This window comes from Hyperolius riggenbachi, chromosome 2 (genome assembly GCF_040937935.1).
Source record: "Hyperolius riggenbachi isolate aHypRig1 chromosome 2, aHypRig1.pri, whole genome shotgun sequence".
NCBI lineage: Eukaryota > Metazoa > Chordata > Amphibia > Anura > Hyperoliidae > Hyperolius > Hyperolius riggenbachi.
In genome coordinates, this window is record NC_090647.1 from 38,814,055 (window position 1) to 38,840,459 (window position 26,405).

At 47.3% G+C, this 26,405-nt stretch overlaps 1 protein-coding gene across 6 annotated transcripts in view; it reads right to left on the bottom strand.

The window, feature by feature from the left end:
- Window positions 1-26,405, bottom strand: part of MYO7A (myosin VIIA) — a 277,532-nt gene that overhangs the window by 12,658 nt on the left and 238,469 nt on the right. For all 6 annotated transcript variants that reach the window (XM_068266665.1, XM_068266666.1, XM_068266667.1 and 3 more), the window contains 10 exons: window positions 25,508-25,677; window positions 24,504-24,694; window positions 21,178-21,302; window positions 14,702-14,859; window positions 11,850-12,003; window positions 11,184-11,339; window positions 9,572-9,677; window positions 8,385-8,498; window positions 3,082-3,169; window positions 1,790-1,896 (listed from right to left, as the gene is read on the bottom strand). In XM_068266665.1, the coding sequence (XP_068122766.1) occupies window positions 1,790-1,896; window positions 3,082-3,169; window positions 8,385-8,498; window positions 9,572-9,677; window positions 11,184-11,339; window positions 11,850-12,003; window positions 14,702-14,859; window positions 21,178-21,302; window positions 24,504-24,694; window positions 25,508-25,677 (1,369 nt within the window). The remainder of the gene's footprint in view (window positions 1-1,789; window positions 1,897-3,081; window positions 3,170-8,384; window positions 8,499-9,571; window positions 9,678-11,183; window positions 11,340-11,849; window positions 12,004-14,701; window positions 14,860-21,177; window positions 21,303-24,503; window positions 24,695-25,507; window positions 25,678-26,405) is intronic.

Sequence of the window (26,405 nt, forward strand, 5' to 3'; positions counted from 1 at the left end):
CAGTGCACTCATTACTTTATATAAGGACATGAATCGGAATATGAATGAGGACATCTTGTGGCCAAATAGTAAAACTACATCAAAGAACATTTTATTTTTGAAAGAACAAAAAGAACATTTTATTCAATAAAAATACCTACACTTACATCTAAAATTAACTATTTCCACCCACACTCCCCCATAGTACCAAAACATTTATATATATATATATATATATATATATATATATATATATATATATATATATATATATATATATATATATATATATATATATATATATATATAAAACATTTAAAAAAATACATAAATAGTTGCCTTAGCAACTGAACTTTTTTAATAGGTGTGTGAAGAGGGTATAATACTGTTACTTTTTAATTTGCGGGCTTATAATTAGTGATGGACGCAAAACTGAAAAAATTCACCTTTATTTCCAAATGAAATATTGGCGCCATACATTGGCGTACGAGAGATAACGGCACAGGACACAGCCGGTATATGGCTGATCCTGCTGCCGCACAAGTCCTGGCGATGTTAATTACTATTCCCCCTCCAGGCCGCCATGGATAGTGGGGGAATGAAATAATTCGGCTTCCAGCTATTGCTGGAAGCCGAATTATTGTTTTAAAAGCAACTTCAGCTCCGTCTTCTGACGGCGCTGAAGTTACTCCCTGTGCCTGCTATAGCCGTAGTTCCTATTACGGCCTATGGTGGCGCCAGCTGCACCCAAATCTCCAGCGCTGGATTCAGCGTGATCACATTCATTGTACTAGGGAAATATTTTAAATGTTGCAATAACCTGGGACAAATGGACAAATAAAATGTGTGGGTTTTATCCACAGTAGAATGTTTTATCTTAGGAAAATATTGGCCGAAAAGTGAGAAATAATTAATTTTTTCATTTTTTTTTCTTAACCTCCTGGGCGATAATCCCGAGGTGAGCTCGGGGTATGTCGCGCAGGAGGATTTCTCAGGCTCTGGTGGGCCGATATGCATAATTTTTTTTGTTACACGCAGCTAGCACTTTGTTAGCTGCGTGTAACTTCCGCTCGCTGCCGCTCGCCGCCGATCCGCCACTACCAGCCGTGCCGCGCAGTCCCCCCCCCCCCAGACCCCTTGCGCAGCCTGGCCAATCAGTGCCCAGCAGCGCTGAGGGGTGGATCGGGACTCCCTCTGACGTCACAACGTCGGTGACGTCATGGCGACGGGGGAAGCCAAGCAGGAGATCCCGTTCTGAACGGAATCTCCTGCTTGCGCTGATCGCCGGAGGCGATCGGAGGGGGTGGGGGGATGCCGCTGCACAGCGGCTATTGTGTAGCTAGCTTAAAAAAAGTGCTGCGCCCCCTCCTGGGCAATGTAATTGTATCGCCCAGAAGGTTAATATTACAATTGAGATGTGTTTAGAATAAAATAATTCTTAGCGTGGTCCTCCCAAAGAAAGCCTAATTGGTGCCGAAAAAAACAAGATATAGATCATTTTGTTGTGATTAGTTGTGATTAAGTTATTGGAGAAAGAATGAGAGGGGCGCTGTCAGGTGAAAATTGCTCTGGTCATAAAGGGGTAAAAAACCCTCAGTGGTCAGGTGGTTAGGCAACTGCAAAGTCATATTTCTTGTAAGTGCAAACATATACACAGCCAAATCAAAGGATTCTGATCTGAATGCTTTATATGTTACTTTAGGACTCCGATCAACCCGATCTGGCTTGGGGGAGGCAGCTATTGTTACTATTCTGAACATAGACCTTGACATCACACATATTCCTGCCTGAGCACCCCATTATATTATACCTGATAATAGTGGAAGATGGAGTCGGCCATCGGATCCTTCCCAGGAACTGTATTGGTCCAGAGTTTCTTCATGAAGAACACTTGGTAGGTGAGAGAAGGCACTATTCCTGTAAGACAAGACACAGAACATTTATATTGCGCTTTTTTCCTGGAGGACTCAAAGCGCTACAGCCACTAGGGTGAGCTCTATAGGCAGTAGCAGTGTTAGGGAGTCTTGCCCAAGGTATCCTCACTGAATAGCTACTGGCTTACTGAACAGGAAGACCCAAGATTCAAACCCTGGTCTCCTGTGTCAGAGGCAGAGCCCTTAAAGAGGAACTCAAGTGAAAATAATGTAATAAAAAAAGTGTTTTATTTTCACAATAATTATGTATAAATGATTTAGTCAGTGTTTGCCCATTGTAAAAGCTTTCTCCCTGATTTACATTCCGGCATTTATCAGATGGTGACATTTTTACTGCTGGCAGGTGGAAGGAGAAGCTGCTTGCTTTTTTTGGGAGTTGGAAACAGCTGTAAACAGCTATTTCCCACAATGCAACAAGGCTCCCACAGTGTGATGTCAGGACCATTGTTCTGACATCACACTGTGGGAGGGGTTTTACCACAATATCAGCCATACAGAGGCCCCCGGTGATCTGTTTGTGAAAAGGAATAGATTTCTCATGGGAAAGGGGGTATCAGCTGCTGATTGGGATGAAGTTCAATTCTTAGTCACGGTTTCTCTTTAACCAGTACACTATCCAGCCGCTGTAAGTCACACATAGCATTGTAAGCTCTATCACATGGACAACTATCAATCCAATAAGCTATGGAAGTTTTTGTACCAAAAATTAATTCTGAATGCATAAGAGCTAACAACTCTCCAGCCATGGAGAGCTTGCTAAAGTGGACCTGAACTCTTGCACAGGACAGAAGGAAAGCATAGAGAAATGCACCCTGTATGTATTTAGAGTTTAGCCTGTCCAATTCCCCCTCATCTGTGTCTAATCACAAGTTGTAATTTGATCTCTCCCCGAATCAGCTCGCTGCCTCAGCAGAGCAGCTAATTGGTAAACACAGGATGTTAATCCTATGTCTGCTTCCATGAAAGCAGGAAGTAGGCACACTGCAGATTTCTTGCAGGATTTGTATCAGCTGTAACAAATAAATGCTTTTTGTAAAGGTTATTATGCTGTTGCTTATATTTTAGAGCAGAGAGGAAGTTCTGAGTTCAGGTCCGCTTTCAAATCGCTAACGAGTAGAAAAATAGTTCAGGCGTTATGTGCGGTCTCAGCAATTATCTGCCGTCTTACCGTCTTTGGAGGGTCGGGCTTTCTTTATCCAGTCCGTTAGATGCCTGACAAAGTCAAAGAAAAAATCTCCCTCTGGAACACTTATGACCTGCAATGAATTAATAAGTATTAACAAGACACAAATCTACAGTTCCCAGACCACATCCAGCCAGACAGAGATTATACAGAGCAGAGTTCCTAAATACCAGACAGAATCTCAGCGGCCGATTGTCTTCATCACGCCAATTCTTTTTGTTTGATTAAATCTTCTAGAAACTGATGCCGCAATACGATTCCCAAAATTTTTTGCCCGAAATCAATAGATTCAATCGATTGCACTTGAGTGAGGTCAGGAGCTGAAGCACTAGGGGCATTCACGATGAGCGATGTGCAGGGTGTGCAGCAAAGCTTACACTCACCTGTCCGCCAGAGGCGTAGCTATGGGTGGGCAAGGGGGGACATATGTCCCTGGGCGCAGCACTGTGAAGGAGCTCAGCATGGCCGCTGCACCCCCACATGCATGAGACGCGGCTCGCTGGCTGCCAGAAGTGCCCCTGCTTCTCTCCCTCCCTCTGCAAAAGCATTACCAGCAGCAGAATAAGGTTATCTAAAGGGGGCACATCTGGCTAACTAATGGGGGCACTCATTTGGCTATTTAGAGGGGGGCAGATCTGGCTATCTGAATGGGGTGAGGGGGCACATATAGGTATCTAAATAACTTTTGACTCCACCCATGACCACAATCTGATGCCCATTTTAGTCCAGAGGGGGAGGCGCAAAAACTGTCTTTGACCCCGGGCGCTGAAAACCCTAACTACGCCTCTGCTGTCTACTGCCGCGTGTCTTCTCAACGTTGCCGGGAGCTCCTCCCTTTCTCTCCTCTCCCTTGGTGTCTGTGTCATGTCACAAGACACCTCTAGTGGTTGTCAGGAACTGGCCCGCGGCAAGCCTGCAGATACGGTTTCCGACTGCGGGTTTGACCAGATCGAGAGGGGAAGCAGCCTTAGTCGAGCTACAAACAAGGCTGTGACCCCTCAGAAAACTTTTCACTGCCACCATTAGTATTATCCCAACATCATAACTAGCTGCGATATCATGACAGTGGTCACATAAGGTACATGCCAACGTGCCCCTAGTGTCTGGTCTCTAGTGTTTGTCATGTGACACAGGTGCACCGGGAGAGGAGAGATAGAAAGGACAGCGCACGCTGGCGGACAGGTGAGTGTAAACGTGGCCATACATCAGGCGACTTGGTGGCTGATCGACCATTCAATCTGATTATTATAATCAGAGCGGATGAAATTTGGTGCCGTCAAGAGCATGCCCTATTGACGAGGCAAACAATTTTGGGCTAAAATTGGTCTCATGTATCGATCGGACATGCTGCAAGACATGGGGCCGACATGCTCGATTGGATGCGTGGCAGTAACGGACGAGCAGCGGAACCCCTGATGCTGTTCCCCCTATTGTAAAATGTGCTCCCCAGTGCCCCATGCAGTAAACTTACCTGTCGGTGTCCGGCGCTGGCTCTGCGCTGAGTCGTCTGTGCACATACACGTGACCCACGTAGTTGCCGGTGTATACATTGGTGTGTGTATGACGTCACACACCCGCCCTCGTTATGTCAGCAATACAGTGACCAGATTTTTGTAGGCTCAACCTGGGACGGGGGGAATTGGGGGGGGGGGTGTGGCTGCGTTGCGCAGAGTGCGCCGTGCCGAAAAATAGGGGGTGCGCGCGCCGAAAAATGTGGTGTCTGCAGCGCGCATGGAAAATGGGCGTGGCCATGACGTTCTATGGGCGGAGCTAACGTAATGATGCAACAGCGAGGCATAAGAAAGCAGTGTTTACGCCGTGATGTGGTCAAACGTGGATTCACATCATGGGTGTGCAGAAACTGTGTGATGCTATTTAATAGTATGCCATAACCCCAAAGCAGCAAACACAGCCAACTATGACCATTAAATAATAAATGCAGCAACAGTTACCCCAGACACCACAAAATAAACGCAATGGGCAACATGTCAGCACAAAATAAACGCATTGCGGGCAACATTTCAGCACAAAATAAACGCATTGCGGGCAACATTTCAGCACAGAATAAACGCATTGTGGGCAACATGTCAGCATAAAATAAACGCAATGGGGGCAAACATGTCAGCACAAAATAAACGCAATGGGGGCAAACATGTCAGCACAAAATAAACGCAATGGGGGCAAACATGTCAGCACAAAATAAACGCAATGGGGGCAACATTTCAGCACAAAATAAACGCACTGCGGGCAAACATGTCAGTACAAAATAAACGCACTGCGGGCAAACATGTCAGTACAAAATAAACGCACTGCGGGCAAACATGTCAGTACAAAATAAACGCACTGCGGGCAAACATGTCAGTACAAAATAAACGCACTGCGGGCAAACATGTCAGTACAAGATAAACGCACTGCGGGCAAACATGTCAGTACAAGATAAACGCACTGCGGGCATACATGTCAGTACAAGATAAACGCACTGCGGGCAAACATGTCAGTACAAAATAAACGCACTGCGGGCAAACATGTCAGTACAAGATAAACGCACTGCGGGCAAACATGTCAGTACAAGATAAACGCACTGCGGGCAAACATGTCAGTACAAGATAAACGCACTGCGGGCAAACATGTCAGTACAAGATAAACGCACTGCGGGCAAACATGTCAGTACAAGATAAACGCACTGCGGGCAAACATGTCAGTACAAGATAAACGCACTGCGGGCATACATGTCAGTACAAGATAAACGCACTGCGGGCAAACATGTCAGTACAAGATAAACGCACTGCGGGCAAACATGTCAGTACAAGATAAACGCACTGCGGGCAAACATGTCAGTACAAGATAAACGCACTGCGGGCATACATGTCAGTACAAGATAAACGCACTGCGGGCAAACATGTCAGTACAAGATAAACGCACTGCGGGCAAACATTTCAGCACAAAATAAACGCATTGCGGGCAACATTTCAGCACAAAATAAACGCATTGTGGGCAACATGTCAGTACAAAATAAACGCAATGGGGGCAAACATGTCAGCACAAAATAAACGCAATGGGGGCAAACATGTCAGCACAAAATAAACGCAATGGGGGCAACATTTCAGCACAAAATAAACGCACTGCGGGCAAACATGTCAGTACAAAATAAACGCACTGCGGGCAAACATGTCAGTACAAAATAAACGCACTGCGGGCAAACATGTCAGTACAAAATAAACGCACTGCGGGCAAACATGTCAGTACAAAATAAACGCACTGCGGGCAAACATGTCAGTACAAGATAAACGCACTGCGGGCATACATGTCAGTACAAGATAAACGCACTGCGGGCAAACATGTCAGTACAAAATAAACGCACTGCGGGCAAACATGTCAGTACAAGATAAACGCACTGCGGGCAAACATGTCAGTACAAGATAAATGCACTGCGGGCATACATGTCAGTACAAGATAAACGCACTGCGGGCAAACATGTCAGTACAAGATAAACGCACTGCGGGCAAACATGTCAGTACAAGATAAACGCACTGCGGGCAAACATGTCAGTACAAGATAAACGCACTGCGGGCATACATGTCAGTACAAGATAAACGCACTGCGGGCAAACATGTCAGTACAAGATAAACGCACTGCGGGCAAACATTTCAGCACAAAATAAACGCATTGCGGGCAACATTTCAGCACAAAATAAACGCATTGTGGGCAACATGTCAGCATACAATAAACACAATGGGGGCAAACATGTCAGTACAAAATAAACGCATTGGGGGCAAACATGTCAGCACAAAATAAACGCAATGGGGGCAAACATGTCAGCACAAAATAAACGCAATGGGGGCAACATTTCAGCACAAAATAAACGCACTGCGGGCAAACATGTCAGCACAAAATAAACGCACTGCGGGCAAACATGTCAGTACAAAATAAACGCACTGCGGGCAAACATGTCAGTACAAAATAAACGCACTGCGGGCAAACATGTCAGTACAAAATAAACGCACTGCGGGCAAACATGTCAGTACAAAATAAATGCACTGTGGGCAAACATGTCAGTACAAGATAAACGCACTGCGGGCAAACATGTCAGTACAAGATAAACGCACTGCGGGCATACATGTCAGTACAAGATAAACGCACTGCGGGCAAACATGTCAGTACAAGATAAACGCACTGCGGGCAAACATGTCAGTACAAGATAAACGCACTGCGGGCAAACATGTCAGTACAAGATAAACGCACTGCGGGCATACATGTCAGTACAAGATAAACGCACTGCGGGCAAACATGTCAGTACAAGATAAACGCACTGCGGGCAAACATGTCAGTACAAGATAAACGCACTGCGGGCAAACATGTCAGCACAAGATAAACGCACTGCGGGCAAACATGTCAGCACAAGATAAACGCACTGCGGGCAAACATGTCAGTACAAGATAAACGCACTGCGGGCAAACATGTCAGTACAAAATGTACACAATGTGGGCAAACAAGAAAAAGCATTTACTCACCTGGCAGAAGACGTCCCCTCACGCAGCCGGCCTCTGGTGTGTGCAGCTCCCCCTGACCTGGACGATCTTCAATCTCCCGCTCAGCCTCTCACAGGCAGAGCAGGGCTACGGCAAGATGGCGTCCGGAGGCGGAGCCCTGTACTGGAGACACAAATGGTCTCCAGTACAGGGCTCCGCCTGCGGACGCCATCTTCCCGTAGCCCTGCTCTGCCTGCCGGAGGAATATGCAGGCTGCTGGAGCGGGGCTGCGGGGAATGAACTAGCACAGCGTCTATGAGACGCTGCAACTAGTTCATTGTACGGTGGCCAGAGTCCCGAGGCCGGGACGTCCCGCTGCTAAAAGCGGGACATTTCCCGGGACCTCATGCAGCCTGGGACAGCGCCCCCCCGAAGGCGGGACGCGTCCCGGGTAAAGCGGGACGTATGGTCACCGTAGTCGGCAACCACGTGCGTGCTGTATATGAGGACGAAGCCCCGAGCCAGCGACCGAGACTGACAGGGCCAATTTTTACATTGGGGGGAGGCGGAGGACGCAGCATCGCTAAGAGACTTCATGCTGAAATCGATCGGGAATCAGCCTGCGGTGTATGGGCAGCCGACAGATCTCGCTCTGATCAGATTCAGTAAGATTTGAAAATATCAAGTCTATTGAAAATCTGTGTTTTGTGTGTGGAGGGATTCAATCAGATAGATCCCTCTCTGAACATTAGAATGGCCTAATGTGTAAATGAAATGTAATATCAGACATCTGCAGAACAGAACCCCTGCCATGCTCACCTTGTCAGAGATCTTCACAAACAGGCTGAACCCTTCCGGGGACTTCAGCAGCAGCCGGTTAGCAATGTCTTGGCAGAAGTCCTTGGCCTTAGTGCTGGACTCCACCTCAAACGCCTGCAAGAGAAGAAAACACAGGGGGTCAGTGGGGATTGGAACCCATAGTTCATTTCTGGAAAATGGAGGGATAATGCTAGGAAACCATTATGCCGCACTGGTACTGTATTTATATTGTGGGGAATGGATGCCTAGTACTGCTCCAGGGACCATTGTAGGGTCTGCAGCCATCGGTTCCTCACCGTCCTCCTCCGCCGCCTGGATCCTCTGCAATTCAGTCCGGTAATCCTGTCAATTGGTGCATACTGGGCAGGCGCGGCCGCGCGTGTGTGATCCTGTCGCCGGGAGAGTCCTGCACCTGCGCAGTACTACTGCGAAGGTGCAGAACGCTTTGGACTGTGAGAGCATGACGTGGGAGTGCGCGCAGCCAGACTGTGCCAGCTGACAGGAATACTGGACTGAACTGCAGAGGATCCAGCTGGCGGAGGAGGACGGCGAGGGACTGAATAGTCTGAAGGGGGCTGGAGGAAGCCCCAGGTTTGTATCATTTTTATATTTTGCCAGTCTCATGGAACACTTTACGCATACACAATCATTTGACAAATCAAGTATGCTAAACAGGAAACACTGGGAGTGGACCCTCCCTTGTGAGCAGGGCCGGGCCGAGGCAGAGGCAAGAGAGGCTCCAGCCTCAGGGTGCAGTGTAGGAGGGGCGCACAACTCACTCAGCTATTATTCCCTTATTGTGCTTGAAGAAGAGAGAAATAAGAAAAGGAGATACATGGCAGTGACTGCAAGCCAGATAACTAGAGATTAAGGTGTTGGGAGGTGGGGGGGGGGGCTCTCAGTCTAATAGCAATCAGTGTGTGACGGCTGGGGTGGGAGGGATGGAGGGGCGCACTTTGGTGTGTCAGCCTTGGGTGCTGGAGGACTTTGTCCCAGTTCTGCTTGTGAGATCACTAAATGTAACAGTGACATCTACAGGAAGAAGACAGGAGCTTCAGCTTCTGCCTCCAATAACCCTTCAGCTAATGCGGTATTGCTGTGGTTTATTATTTCGTTGTGTGAATGTGGACTTGAAATCCACTATGGCTTTAACAAAACCTGAATGTGAGTAGTCCTGTGTCTCTTACCTCATCTGTATCATCAGGGAAATACACTTTGTGGAAAATCTGGGTAGTTTTGTGCTGAATTGCTTCCACCTCCACCAAATGTGGCGGATACTTTCTGGAGCCATTTCTGAAGAAGGTAAACAGAGTGAGCGAATTACAGCATCTGCCACTCACTGTAGCGTAACAACAACAATAAACAAACAAAATATTTTTAAAAGTTTTGTACAGGGCACTAAAGGGGCCCATACACTTAACGATTTTCCCGCTGATATACAGCAGATTCAATCACTGTGATCGAATCTGCTGTGAAATCGTTGCGCAAACGCTGACCGAACAATCGATTTCTGTCCGAAACCAATTGTTCCCGTCGATCCGTCCGTGCGGAAGATTTGGCTCGGTCGCCGGCGAGTCGGGAGTGCGTCGATAGTGGCGTTCAAATGTCCGACGACCGACGCTAGCGGCAATACATTACCTGTTCCGTCGGCACGTGTCCCCGCTCTCTCCGCTGTCCCTTCTCCGTGCTGGGCTCCGGCTGGCTTCACTTACTTCCTGTCCCGACAGGAAGTTTAAACAGTAGAGCGCCCTCTACTGTTTAAACTTCCCCCGGCAGAAAGTGAAGCTGGAGCCCTGGAGCCCAGAGCGGAGAAGAGACAGCGGAGACCAAGGGACTCGCGCCGGCTGGATCAGGTAATGTATAGCTGGCGGGGGGTGGGAGGGGGGATGCGACAGTGGCAGCTCCACAGATTGTGAATCGGTTTCATAGTGAAATCGATTCACGATCTGTTTGCAGTAAAGGCAGCCATAAGATCCCTTTCTGATCAGGTTTGATCAGAGAGGGATCTATCTGTTGGTCGATCTGATGGCAAATCGACCAGTGTATGGCCACCTTAAGGGTCACATAGGTAAGATGTCTCCCCACTTCATGTGGCGCCAGATGATGAGGCAATGTCATCTCACTAGTGCCAGGTGGTATTTTGCCTTAGAAATCATGACCTCCCTCCCAGCAAAAATGCCCCACCCCTTAACCCTCATAACTGTGGCCATCATAACCTCCTATTGCCCACCCCCACGATAATTGGTGCTACTGTTAAGTGTAGCCAATACAAAAAATATCAAATCTTAGTGACTGTCTGCAGGGCACAAAACGTTAGCAACTGTATGTAAGCTACCAAACATTAGTGACTGTAGGCTATCAAACTTTATTGACTCTATTTAGGATACCAAACGATAGTGACTGCTGTAGGGTACTAAACCTCAGTGATGTAGTGATGAAGGCTACCAAAGGCTTTCTGTAGGCTACCAAACCTTAATGACAGTCTGTAGGCTACCAAACCTTAGTGACAGTCTATGGTCTACTGAACCTTAGTAATGGTCTGTAGACCACTGATCCTTGGTGACTGTATTTGGCTACCAAACCTTAGTGGCTGCTTGTAGGGTACTAAACCTCAATGATGTCTGAAGTCTACCAAACCATAGTGTGTAGGGTATTAAATCTTAATTGAGTCTTCTTTAAAGTATCAAGCCTTAGTAGTTGTGTGTAGGGACAAAACCTTAGTGACTGCCTGTAGGATTCCTTCTATAGTTTGATTGTTACCAAGATGGTTCCCATGCAGAATACGCAACGTGCACCTACCGAATGGCTCTCTGCAGCCTGTGCATACAGTCAGCGGCCAGGGCATGCTGCTTGCGGGATTGGATGAACCTCTGCACATGAGGGAGGAGGATGTTGCTAGGTGGGAAGAGTCCGGTGGTCAACCACAGCAGTTCCCAACCCTTCTCTTCACTGTACCTGAAAAACAGTTCAGCAGAAATGGAAGCATCCTCTTACCAAGGAGACTGCACACTGGATGCAGACAGAAGTGATTTCCTCCAGTGTGGACATAGTGGAGCGCTATGAGCGATAGCCTATCAGATTTGATGTACAGCAGGCACCAAATCTTATTACAGAAATCCATTTGAAACCAGCTTGTTAGTATGCGTGAGGATGGTCCGTACATGCACAGAAGGGATGTGTTGTCCTCAGATCTACTCATGGACGTGAATAGTTTCAAAGAGCTATTGGGTGGAATAGCTACACTGGAGGATATCGTTTGAAGGACAGATGGAGGAACAGGAAATAATTATGCTATCCAGAGACTTCCCTCTACTAAGGTGAGTATTTTTTTTAACTTCACAGATATGTCTTGTATTTTTTTTAAACACTATTCTGACATCCTTCAAGCCTGATTCCGAAGCAGAAGTAATTGCTAGTAACGTCTCATCTGTGTAATGTGCGGGGTTTCCAGGACCGGAGACTTACTTGATGTGGTTCTCGGTGAGCTGCTTCAGGATCTGACAGTAGATCTCGTCTTTCAGCGGTTCTGCTTTTAAGGCACCTTCAAAGATCTGATCTGTCAGCTCGTTGACCGAGCGCATCCGTTTCGATGGGTAGTCTCCCATGTACTTCAATATCGGTGCAAGATGCAGGTCAAGGAAGATACAGCAGGATGAGGGTGGTATTGTGGCCATGCAGTCTACACTCTTGCCTTACACTGTAAGAAACCTCGGGTTGGATCCTGGCCACTACCTCTGTGGAGTTTGTAGGATTTCTCTGTGTTTTTGTGGATTTTATCCCAAAGCCATACTGCTAGGTTATCTAGATCTCCCCAGACTGGCACCAAAATATGATAAGGCATATAGTTTGATTTAAATTATTGAAAACTAGAGTGCCCGTTGGGTATGGAAAAGGCATAGATGAAATAAAGGCTCCTGGAAAGAAGGGAGCAGGGGACTGCCGATAGTAGAATACCGCTACAATATCTTCTACTGCTGAATTCCGATAGAAAATATTGGTATTGTTTACCGATATTTATGGCTAAACCTAACCCTACCCTCACACAGAACCCTCCCTCTACCAATGCCTAACCCTAATCCTCCCTAGTGGTGCCTAACCCTAAGACTCCCCCCCCACTGGTGGTGCCTGACCCAACCATCCCCCTAAAACTTAACACCCCCCCCCCCTGCCACAAAGCCACGATATGCAGCAAAGGAGGTAAATTTTGGCACCAGGAGGCGTCCGATTAGCGGCAGACAAGGTCAATTTCGGCACACGATAGCATCGCAGGTGTCAGAGGCTTGCAGAAATGCAAATTGCGGCATTGCATAGCCATTATACAAGCCGCAATTTGCAGCAAAGAAGGTACATTTTTGGCCCCATAGCGGGCACCGCCTTCTGCCAAAATTTCCGTTCTTTGCCGCAAATCGTGGCTTTTAAAATAGGCGTTTATGACAATTGATATGAGCTGAAACCCCAGCGCCAATGATAAGGCCATTTGTGTTTTTTCGTTTTTAGAGTATCAACATTCTTGTTATCAGTAAAATGTAAAATGCATCCAAACACATACAAGATGTAGATTTCTCCTAGAGTACAATGAGCTATAAATTACTTTTTTTCACTAGGTTGATGTAACTTAAAGAGAAACCGTAACCAAAAATGTAACTTCATCCCAATCCGTAGCTGATGCCCCCTTTCCCATGAGAAATCTATTCCTTTTCACAAAGAGATCATCAGCGGGCTCTGTATGGCTGATATTGTGGTGAAACCCCTCCCACAAATGATGTCAGCGCCTCACAGCACTGAGGTACTGACATCACACTGTGGGAGCCATGTTGCATTGTGGGAAATAACAGCTGTTTACAACTGCCAAAAAAGCAAGCAGCTTTTCCTTCCACTGACATCACCTGCTAGCAGTAAAAATGTCACCATGTGATAAATGGCAGAATGTAAATCAGGGAGAGGAAAGATTTTACAATGGGCAAACACGGACTAAATCATTTATACATAATTATTGTAAAAATAAAAATAATTTTTTATTACATTATGTTCACTGGAGTTCCTCTTTAAGCTGAGCTGAATACTAACCTGACGACGCAGGAAGATGGATCACAATGAAGTCCCCTGACGACAAACGTTCCCGGATCCATCCTCCTGCCGGCGGGAACATGGAAAGGCACATGACTGGCACCAACGATCGCGGCACTTTTCACGGGAGTCATCAGGTATCTTAAAGATCCGATTGTGACGGTTGTATTCACCATGGGCTTGATTCACTAACCGGCGCTAAGTGTTAGCGCCGGAATGAAAAGCCACTTTCTGCCCCTAGTGCGCGCAAAGCTACTCTTTCTGCCCGCTCAGTGCGCGCACAGTGCTGTGTGCCTGTATTAGTGCGCAGTGCGACGATAACGTTGCACCTGCTGCCCCTTAAACTTCGCACCCAGTGCGACGAAGACGGCGCATCGGGTGCCCCGGAAACGGCGCATCAATGCGTTGCTTTAGGGGCACCCGATGCGCTGTTTTCATCGCACCGGGAGCGACGTTTACAGAGCAGCGGGTACGACGATAACATCGCACTGCGCACTATTACCCGCGCTGCGCGTGCACTGAGCGGCGCTATACTTAATGTGTGGGCGCAAACCACCTAACGCCCTGGTTTTGCGCACACAAAGCATTAGGGCGCACTAACCGGCTTAGCGCCGGTTAGTGAATCAAGCCCCATGTGTCACCAAACATCGTTTTAATAATCACACGCCTGTACCCATGGCACGAGATCGCGGAAACGATCGCTGGTTGTCTGGAAAATTCTAATAGAAATTGCGTAGTGGGTATGGGCCTTTACAGAAGGGAGTAAACCAGTATTGGAGATCTGCACTTGTACTGAACTACAAACATATTCTACTACCTGCTGTATGGAAGTGATAAAGGAAGATTGAAATCTGGGGGTGTTCTGTATACCAAGCACAGTTAAAGGGCAACTGAAGTAAGAGGGATATGGAGGCTGCCATATTTATTTCCTTTTAAGCAATACCAGTTGCCTGGCTATTCTGCTGATCCTCTGCCTCTAATACTTTTAGCCATAGACCCTGAACAAGCATGCAGCAGATCAGGTGTTTCTGACATTATTGTCACATCTGACAAGACTAGCTGCATGCTTGTTTCTGGTGTGATTCAGACACTACCGCAGCCAAATAGATCAACAGGGCTGCCAGGCAACTGATATTATTTAAAAGGAAATAAATATGGCAGCCTCCATATACCCCTCACTTCAGTTGTCCTTTACAGGACACGACACAAACATAAGAGAATGTGGTGGTTGGTCTTCAGAGAAAGGATATCGATGAAGGCCATGCAGGCTTCCTGTGATATTTCGTCGCTCATCAGCACTTTCCTCAGGAGGGCTTGCTTGATGGGCTCTCGGGTGTAACACCACAGCTTGTCCTTCCCCCGGTTCTTGGTGATCATGACCCGGCTCAGAGTGTGCTTCGGAGGTGGCCTGGAGGACAGAAGACCAAACGTAACTGCATGAAGGAATGCCTAGGCATGCCATGTAACGTGGCTTGAAGGACAGAAGACCAAATGTAGCTGCATGAAGGAATGCCTAGGCATGCCAAGTAATGTGGCCTGGAGGACAGAAGACCAAATGTAACTGCATGAAGGAATGCCTCGGCATGCCATGTAACGTGGCCTGGAGGACAGAAGACCATATGTAACTGCAGGAAGGAATGCCTAGGCATGCCAAGTAATGTGGCCTGGAGGACAGAAGACCAAATGTAACTGCAGGAAGGAATGCCTAGGCATGCCATGTAACGTGGCCTGGAGGGCAGAAGACCAGATGTAACTGCAGGAAGGAATGCCTAGGCATGCCATGTAACGTGGCCTGGAGGGCAGAAGACCAGATGTAACTGCAGGAAGGAATGCCTAGGCATGCCATGTAACGTGGCCTGGAGGGCAGAAGACCAGATGTAACTGCAGGAAGGAATGCCTAGGCATGCCATGTAACGTGGCCTGGAGGACAGAAGACCAGATGTAACTGCAGGAAGGAATGCCTAGGCATGCCATGTAATGTGGCCTGGAGGACAGAAGACCAAATGTAACTGCATGAAGGAATGCCTAGGCATGCCATGTAACGTGGCCTGGAGGACAGGAGACCAAATGTAACTGCATGAAGGAATGCCTAGGCATGCCATGTAATGTGGCCTGGAGGGCAGAAGACCAGATGTAACTGCAGGAAGGAATGCCTAGGCATGCCATGTAACGTGGCCTGGAGGACAGAAGACCAGATGTAACTGCAGGAAGGAATGCCTAGGCATGCCATGTAACGTGGCCTGGAGGGCAGAAGACCAGATGTAACTGCAGGAAGGAATGCCTAGGCATGCCATGTAACGTGGCCTGGAGGGCAGAAGACCAAATGTAACTGCATGAAGGAATGCCACGGCATGCCATGTAACGTGGCCTGGAGGGCAGAAGACCAAATGTAACTGCATGAAGGAATGCCTAGGCATGCCATGTAATGTGGCCTGGAGGGCAGAAGACCAAATGTAACTGCATGAAGGAATGCCTAGGCATGCCATGTAACGTGGCCTGGAGGGCAGAAGACCAGATGTAACTGCAGGAAGGAATGCCTAGGCATGCCATGTAACGTGGCCTGGAGGACAGAAGACCAGATGTAACTGCATGAAGGAATGCCTAGGCATGCCATGTAACGTGGCCTGGAGGACAGAAGACCAAATGTAACTGCATGAAGGAATGCCTAGGCATGCCATGTAACGTGGCCTGGAGGACAGAAGACCAGATGTAACTGCAGGAAGGAATGCCACGGCATGCCATGTAATGTGGCCTGGAGGACAGAAGACCAAATATAACTGCATGAAGGAGGGGCGTAACTAGGCCCCACTGGGCCCCCCTGCAAAATTTCAGAGCTGGCCCCCTCCCTCCCCTGGGGCCCGCTCGTGGCCGTTTTGTGGGGGCTGGAGGGGTGGCAGCATGAGGGGAAAGCCTTGGCCACAGTCGGCGGTGAGAGTTGAAGTTTCCCCCCTCTCCCTCACCTCGGGGCTCTCCCCTCTGCGCTCCCCTCCAGCTAGTTACAGTGTGTGGGCAGCGGCGGGCAGATACATACCTTCTTCCGTGCGTTCCATCGCAGACTTCCTGCTCTAGCGGCTGACGTCACTGTGGCCAAGGCTTTCCCCTCATGCTGCCACCCCTCCAGCCCCCACAAAACCGCCCAGAGCGGGCCCGGGGGGGGCGCAGGGGCTGCAGGGCCTATTGTTACGCCACTGGCGTGAAGGAATGCCTAGGCATGCCATGTAATGTGGCCTGGAGGACAGAAGACCAAATGTAACTGCATGAAGGAATGCCTAGGCATGCCATGTAACCTGGCCTGGAGGACAGAAGACCAGATGTAACTGCATGAAGGTATGCCTAGGCATGCCAAGTAATGTGGCCTGGAGGACAGAAGACCAGATGTAACTGCATGAAGGAATGCCTAGGCATGCCATGTAATGTGGCCTGGAGGACAGAAGACCAAATGTAACTGCATGAAGGAATGCCTAGGCATGCCATGTAATGTGGCCTGGAGGACAGAAGACCAAATGTAACTGCATGAAGGAATGCCTAGGCATGCCATGTAACGTGGCCTAGAGGACAGAAGACCAAATATAACTGCATGGAGGAATGCCAGGGCATGCTATGTAACGTAGGCCTAGAGGACAGAAGACCAAATATAACTGCATGAAGGAATGCCACGGCATGCCATGTAACGTGGCCTGGAGGACAGAAGACCAAATATAACTGCATGAAGGAATGCCAGGGCATGCCATGTAACGTGGCCTGGAGGACAGAAGACCAAATATAACTGCAGGAAGGAATGCCTAGGCATGCCATGTAACGTGGCCCGGAGGACAGAAGACCAAATATAACTGCATGAAGGAATGCCACGGCATGCCATGTAACGTGGCCTGGAGGACAGAAGACCAAATATAACTGCATGAAGGAATGCCAGGGCATGCCATGTAACGTGGCCCGGAGGACAGAAGACCAAATATAACTGCATGAAGGAATGCCACGGCATGCCATGTAACGTGGCCCGGAGGACAGAAGACCAAATATAACTGCATGAAGGAATGCCTAGGCATGCTATGTAACGTGGCCTGGAGGACAGAAGACCATATGTAACTGCATGAAGGTATCCCACGGCATGCCATGTAACGTGGCCTGGAGGACAGAAGACCAAATATAACTGCATGAAGGAATGCCTAGGCATGCTATGTAACGTGGCCTAGAGGACAGAAGACCAAATATAACTGCATGAAGGAATGTCTAGGCATGCCATGTAACGTGGCCTGGAGGACAGAAGACCAAATATAACTGCATGAAGGAATGTCTAGGCATGCCATGTAACGTGGCCTGGAGGACAGAAGACCAAATATAACTGCATGAAGGAATGCCAGGGCATGCCATGTAACGTGGCCTGGAGGACAGAAGACCAAATATAACTGCATGAAGGAATGCCAGGGCATGCCATGTAACGTAGCCATCCTTGGAGTGTTCTCACTCACTTTATTTAACCTCTGCCAATCCACCTATTGATTATTGAAGGGTACCTATATTCAGGGAAAAAGATACTTACCTCAGTAGGGGGGACCCTCTGGATGGTCCAGAGGCTTCAATGATCTTGCTATGCTCCTTCGTTCCTGAGCTGGGGATCCTCCTTACAATACTGGAGATTAATGTCGAATATAGTTCGCGGCCACGTTCCCCTCTGTGTACGAGCAGAACAGCCCTGCACAGGTGCAAACTACTGCCCACGGCTAGAGCCACTCGTGTGGGGCTTTTTTCCTCCATGCCTGAGCAGCTCCATGCGACTGGGCAAGTTTGGAGCCTACTGGCGTGTGCAGAGTGCGACCACAAACACATAAACAAGGGGGAGTGGGGACGCAAAGATAAAGAGGGTCTAAGCCTGCAGTGGATTGGTCGTAGAGGATCAGAGGAAACCACTGGAACATACAGAAGCTTCCCTCTGCAGTGGTATCTAACTTTATAGTGGTGTCTAACTACAGGTTCCCTTTAAGACTTTTCACTCATTGGCCTCAGTTCACTAAGCATTACCACATCTGGTAATGCAGAAAAAAGTTGATTTTAACGAACACTTCGCCAAATGCCAACTCACTAAATTTATTACTGCACTCAAATTAAATTATCGACTTGTTCGGTAAATACCTCAAGAAATATCAAGAAATTGCAATTCACAAAGATTAACCTCTTCAGGACCACAGGCTTTACCCCCCCCCCCCCCCCCCCCTAAAGACCAGGCTACTTTTCACAAATATGGCCACTGCAGCTTTAAGGGCTCGCTGCAGGGCCGCATAACTCAGCACACAAGTGATTCCCCCCTCCCTCCCCCCCCCCCTTTTATCCCCACCAAGAGAGCTCTCTGTTGGTGGGGTCTGATCACTCCCCCGATGTTTGTTTGTTTTTTGTCAATATTTATTTCTTTATTTTGGTAATATTTTTTTTACCATTTTTTTTCCCTCTTCCCCCTCCCTCCCTCCACCAGCCTATCGGCGCGATCGGCTGTGACAGGCTTCAGCTTCAGCCTATCACAGCGGATCGCTTTTGTCACTCTGGAGGGGACAGCCGAGTGACACGGCTGTCCCCTGTACAGCGCTGCCTTAGATCGCAGCGCTGTACGTACTAAATAGACGGCGGCGATCGCCCCTGGGAGACTGAAGGCGGAGCACAGCTCCGCCTACCAAGCAGGAGATGCACGTGCATCGTGCGCACAATCTCCTGCAAAAGCCAGCCCCAGGACTTTATGCTGATTGGCATGACGCGGCCCTAGAGTGGTTACAGCATTTGGTAAATCAAGCAAAAGTGTTTGGTATTTATCTCCAGCCCTGACCAGCCAATAACTGACACTATCCGGACCGTTCGGGAACATTGACAGATGTAGCAGACAACCAATAGGGAGAGCCGGACAGCCAATAGGGAGAGCCGGACAGCCAATAGGGAGGGCCAGACAGCCAATAGGGAGAACCAGACAGCCAATAGGGAGAGCCAGACAGCCAATAGGGAGAGCCACACTTCTCAACCCATTTAGACTTCAGAACAGCAGAACAGGAGAAAGAGACATTTTTTAAATAAGGCTTTTCTGTATCCCTTTAGCTGTGCATATCTGTATAATGATACACAGGAGAGATCTCACTTGTGAAGACTGACAGCTTTCTGCCTGACCTGCTCCACAGCTGGTGAGACTACAGAACCGGGCTTAGGCCACATCCACACTATAACCGCTTTTGTGAACGATTGCGTTTGATTAGCGCTTGCTGAGTGCTTGTTAAAAAATTGCTCCCATTCACTTTCATTAAAATGGCTGTAAAAATTGCGTAAAAATTGCAGCGATTGCTGCGTATGCAAAACAACGTACGCGATCGTGTCGATTTTTACCGCAATGTTAATGAAAGTGAATGGGAGCGATTTTTTTAACCTGCTGAGCGGTCTGGACGAGCTCAGCTCGTCCAACACCGCCAGAGGCTGCCGCTCAGGCCCTGCTGGGCCGATTTCCACCAAATAAAAAGCAGCACACGCAGCCGGCACTTTGCCAGCCGCGTGTGCTGCCTGATCGCCGCTGCAGCGCGGCGATCCGCCACGTGCAGCGGCGAAAGAGGGTCTCCCCAGCCGCCCGAGCCCAGCGTAGCCGGAACAAACAGTTCCGGCCAGCGCTAAGGGCTGGATCGGAGGCGGCTGACGTCCGGACGTCACTCCGCTCGTCGCCATGGCGACGAGGGAAGCGAAACACGGAGGGCCGCTCATTGCGGCCTTCCGTGTTATTTCTTGCCGCCGGAGGCGATCGGAAGATCGCCTCCGGAGCGCCCTCTAGTGGGCTTTCATGCAGCCAACTTTCAGTTGGCTGCATGAAATAGTTTTTTTTTTATTTAAAAAAAACCCTCCCGCAGCCACCCTGGCGATTTAATCAGAACGCCAGGGTGGTTAAGTGTGAATCCGACCTTAATAAATAAAAGCATGTTGTTGTTTTTTTGTATGTTACCAAACCTTTACAGAATGTGAGAAATCTTATTGAACGCGGAAAAAAAAATGTAAAATACCAAATGTGGTATTTTACCAACCTACATTATTTTACCAAACTGCCTTTAGTGAATTGAGGCCATATTGTTGGGTGGTGGTCACTAGGGATGGTCATTGAGGTGTTGACTATTCAGCGCTGACCCAGATTTGATGCGGTCTCATGCAACCTGGTATTGAACCAATCGAAAGCAACAGCTGTTTCATTTCAACAGTCTCCAAGTTGCATACTTTTGCTTTAGTTGCCCTGAGAGCTGGCCCGCAACTTCTGCAGCTGGGCCTCTACAAAATGTATTATAGCTATAGGCTTGGGCTATGTAGGCTGTTGGTATTTGATGCCTTGTTGCTGCCAACGGCCGCTAGTCATTATGTGTAATGTACCCGCCTAGGCGGTAACCGCTGTGCCTGATACCCCCCTTTTTCTTTCTAGCCACTCCTGGAGATATATCTAGCCGTACAATGCATCTTTATGGCTGTTATGTATACCTTATATCTTGTTTTGCATATCTCCTGTTCCTTGTTTTGATAAAGTTGAAAACAATAAAAACTTTTTGAAAGTTAAAATGATGTTCAGCATCTCATGGACTATACCCAGTAGTAAGACGGCCATTTTCGTTGCCCATGCCAAGCAGCCTTCACCTCCCGAAATCTTGCGAACAGAAAGATCGTAGCCTACGTTAATCCGTTTTGTGGATTCATTACAGCAGAAACATTTATGATTATATTGGACTACCTGAAAAAGTCGTATGAGAATTCCTCCAGTGTGTACGGCTTCACCTTCTCCTCATGTTCCAGCATGTTCATCTGAACTGTCCGCACCACGTCCTGCTTCTGGTCCGGTGTCATGGTAACCAATGTCTGGAAGAGAAGCACAGAGGGAATCATAGGTTTCTTTTCTCCCTCACACAATGGTGACCGGGAACATCGAGCCTGAAGAACAACAGTCTTGTTCCTGGTCCACATCGCTGAGATGTAGGGACCTGCACACAGGAAATGCTATTGTGGGACTTTTATTAGGATCATCATGGCGTTGACAGAAGGGTGGAGCTCTGGGGCAAATTAGGAGAGCTGAGGGTTGGGGTGCCGCTGCGGTCATTGAGGTGGGTGAAGACTAAGGAGGGATTGGTATACCTGACTCCAGACCCGGATTTACATCACAGGAGCCTATAGGCCTGGCACATTAGACTCCACCCTCCATGAAGCTACAAACACCCACCGAACCGCACCACAAGTGTGCTGGCTGTCCCAACTGTCACTTCTCCCTTAGTTCCTTTACCTATCATAGGTGTGTAGGTACAGGTGCCCCTTATAAGGTAACCAAAGCTATACTCAGTATTAAGTAGCTACAGGTGCCTCCGACTGAAGGGAGATCTCATCAGTGGAATGGAGAGACCTAGATGAGTAACTACTCCGCTTGGGACTCTGCATAGGGAAGGAGGGAGGCACCTGGGAAAGGGAGCAAGCCGCCTTTCCATCATCAGGCGCATGCAGGCACGTGCCTACAGTGCCTTATCATAATTTAAATCCAGCCCTGCCTGGCTCTGAATATGAATCAATTGCAACATGCGCCACTACAGCCAAGGCCTGTTGGCCGCGTACAGTTGAATATAAGGAACAAATTCAGGGGCCACTAAAAAAGCCTGTGTATGGCCGAAGGCCATAATTTAAAGACCAATGCTACCATAGTAAGGTCCTACCATATTTGTGCATTGTGATTGGCTACAATATTATTATTATTATTTATTGTATTTATAAAGCGCCAACATATTACACAGCGCTGAACAACAATAAGAGCAAGAGCCTTGGAAACAATAGAAAGGTGATAATTGGGTGAAAGTGTGTATGTTGATTAGTTGTGTGATTATGCACAAATTAGAATTAGGAATGTTAATTTTGCAATTTTGTGCAATTTTCTGCCGACTTTAGTGGTTAACTAGTTGCCACCGCATCACGCCGACAGACGTGGCCACGGTGGCAGCCCCAGGGCCGCCGAACGATGATCGGCGTAAAGTCCTGGGGTTCTGTTTTGCAGGAGATCGCGCGCAGGCTGCGCGCACATCTTCTGCTTGGTGGGCGGAGCAGAGCCTTCAGTCCGCAGACTGTTAGATGGCGAAACCGCCTTCTAATTAACATGTATAGTGCTGCGATCTACAGCAGCTCTGTACAGGGGACAGCCGTGTGACACTGCTGTCCCCCTGGGGGACTCAGAAGCGATCCACTGAGCCGATCACTGTCATAGGCGGGATAGGGTAATTTAAATAATAATAATAAAAAAATACAATAAATATTTATTAAAACAAACAAACAAACAAACAAACAAACCTGGGGGCGATCAGACCCCACCAACAGGTGGGGAGAAAAGGGAAGGGGGGGGGGGGGAACCACTTGTGTGCTGTGTTGTGCGGCCCTGCAGCTTGGTCTTAAAGCTGCAGTGACCTATTTAACAAAAAATGGCCTGGTCTTTAGGGGGGTAAAGCCTGTGGTCCTGAAGAGTTTAAAAGCCGCCATGCATGCTGTTGTCACCAAAATTGCTATGCATTTTAAGGGGAAGTGTGGGAACAAGTCAAAAAAATTATTTTCAAAAAGACTTTGCAGTTTTCGAGATAATTCATTTTGAAAATACAAAGGTGAAATGGTTTTTAAACTGACATTTTTCTGAGTTTAAAAACCATTTTTCCTCTGCATTTTCAAAATTGATTATCTCAAAAACTTCAAGGTCTTTTTGACTTGTTTCCACTCTTTCCCTTAACATACATAGCAATTTTGGTGATGGTAGCCAGGGCTGCTCAAATCCGATCCGGGTGATATACGGATAGTAGCTATCCGGATATCTCCCAGTAAACCTGTGCAGGGGGGGGGGGCAATCTTACCTGTCTGACGTCTTCTTAGGTCTGTCCCTCGGATCCTCCCACTATGCGTTCCACGCTTGTCACGCGATTACAAACACTTCCTCCTTCAGCCCGGAAGGAGGAAGTGTTTGTAATCATGTGACCGCCGTCAGACAGGTAAGATTGCGCCCCCCCCCTTTGCACAGGTTTACTGGGAGACATCCGGATAGCTACTATCCGTATATCACCCGGATCGGATTTGAGCAGCCCTGATGGTAGCATGTATTGGGGATTTGCTATTGATTGCTAAAGTCTGCACTAAATTACGCAAGATTTTGCGTAATTATGCAGAATTACGATTGGATTATGCAAAATCAATTGAATGTCCAAATCGTAATTACGTATGGCAGTAATTGCTAAAAATTACGAGAAATTTTGCGTAATTGTAATAAGCAGATAACAATCATCACTATTTGTTCATGTCTGTTATAAATAAAGCTTGTTTTAGAGAGCTGCAGCCACTAAAGGCACATGCAGTAGGCCACCCAGGAGTCTTGGCTAAAGAATAGGTGCTGGTTCCAGTCAGGATTCAAACCCTGGTCTCCTGTGTCTCAAAGATTTCTTTAACTAGTACACTATCCAGCACAGATAGCGTGGGTTTGACTGGGGGAGCGTGAAACGTGGGGGTGGCCTAACTTTCTAGGTTGTGAACCGTGAGGGAGGTGTAAGTCAGTGTCCTCCATAATAATAATTTAGCAGGACATTAGACTATGGCAGGATTAGATTGTGAGCTCCTCTGAGGAGTCAGTGACATGACTATGTATTCTGTAAATTGTTGTAGAAGATGTCAGTGCTATATAAATGCATAATAATATGGTAGGACATTAGACTATGACTATGGTAGGATTAGAGTGTGAGCTCCTCTGAGGACAGTCAGTGACATGACTATGTACTCTGTAATGTGCTGCAGATGATGTCAGTGCTATATAAAAATAATAATAATAATATGGTAGGAATATAGAATATAACTATGACAGGATTAGATTGTGAGCTCCTCTCAGGACAGACAGTGACTGGCTGCAAAAGGCGCGTGTGAAGTGTTCATAAATAATAATTCACATTAGCCATTTAAAAAATAAAATAAATAAATAAACATATTGCTATAATAAACACTTCAGGCTACCTATCTCCAGTCTATTTTATGTGGATGAACCCTGAGGCCGGAACGTACCACGATCTCCATGGGAGGCTTGGTGACAGTTGGCATCACATACACACTCTCTGTTGGGAAATCCCCCTTCTGTTTGCTCCGCTCATTATATCCATGAGCCCAGCCAGAGTTCATGACCGTCTCCCCTGTATCCTGGTCCAGGATTATAAGGTCTCCTTTCTGGAAGCCCAGGAATCCAGAATCTTCACCAGCTGTAGGAAGAAGACAGCTATCGTCACATCAAGGACAAATGATACTCGTAACCATCAATGCCTGGAGTGCATGGAACAAACACACAGCCATGCGGAACAACTACTTATAGGGTTTCCCTGCAGATTAGTGTGCAGAAGCAGATTTTGGTTGTGAATCTCCAAGTTTATCTGCCCAGCAAACTGATACACTTCTTGAAATGGTAAATGGGTCACTGGGCCCGTCACTAGTTCACAATGACACACTGCCATTCATACAACACAGAAGTTGGGGTTTCACTTCTGCTTCCTACTAATGGAGCTTTGTAAGACAAACTGTATTGGCAGCCCACTCCATGAACAACTACACAGCAGGAGAATCGATGACCACTCCTCTTTGAGCCTCCAGCAGACTGAATAGTGGTCAGAGAGCACAAACCTATGTGCCAGACAAACCGTTTATGCTGTAATATTAAGACGCGATAGGTACAGGAATTTAAACCTCACTTGTGACACTTATGGTGCAGCTAATGCTTCTCAGGGTGTTACAAATATTACAGAATATACAATAATCTCGTTTACCAGAGTTCCTCTTTAGACGGTTTTCAGGATTGTTTGTTCTAGCTCAGTGTTGCGCAGAAGGTAGGTCAGATGCCGTAGTTTTAATTACACAACTTTGGGGTATATCTAGGCCATTACACTATCTGCATGATTTTAGTATGTTAACTACATGTTTGTGTGGGGTTCCTCCAACATTCCAAAACCATTCTCCTCCCTTGGATAACCTTACTGTATCGGCCCGGAGTTGTCTTAAGTATAAAGAAGAGCCAGCCTTACCGGGGTTGGGGTTGTCCTGAAGGGCCACCACATATTTGGATCTTTTCCTCAGTCCCTCCAGGAAGATCACCACGAGGTCTCGGATGTCTTCTGCATTGTTGGAGGTGAAGGTGTATTCATCACTTTTTATGGTGGCCAAGGTGAAACTCTGTCCCTGCATCTTCCCACCCCTGTCATTGTCACCAGAGAATAAGGGGATGAGAAAAGCCAACAATTTTGAAGAGCATGGAAAGGAAATTTAAATATGCAGTACAGACACTAAGCAATACCAAATGGCAAGAATAATTTGTATAGACCCAACAAGACGTAAAGTGGAACCTTGGTTTGCAAGCATAATTCCTTCCGGAAACATGCTCGTAATCCAAAGCACTCTTATGTCAAAGTGAATTGTGGAACGAATCACCTGGGTTTCCATTAATGCTTATGGGGAATAAGCATTAATGGAAACCCAGGTGATTCGTTCCACAATCCAAAAACTGTTATAGTAAAATAGTGTAAACTGAAGATGTAAACAAGACTTTCACTACAACTAACAGAATCATTGCCATCTGTTGACTCACCCCATCCTTTTTTTTGTGTGGCTTTAACAGGGAACTTGTCCAATGACAGTTACTTTTGAGGATTTCATGTAAATGTGACTCTGCAGTCTCTACACTGAGATTAAGTACAATTAAGTACAAACCTGCAGCGCCAAAGGGAGAAGAACCATCGGCTCAGTTGTGATGACGTAACGCATGTATACTTTTTTTTGTTTGTATATCAAGATGTTACTGGTATATCAAGTCAAAATTTCACCAAATGTTTTGCTTGTATTGCAAAGCACCCTTAAACCAAGTTACTCTCAATCCAAGGTTTTACTGTATCTACACAAAATAGCGACAACTGTAATTATAAACAT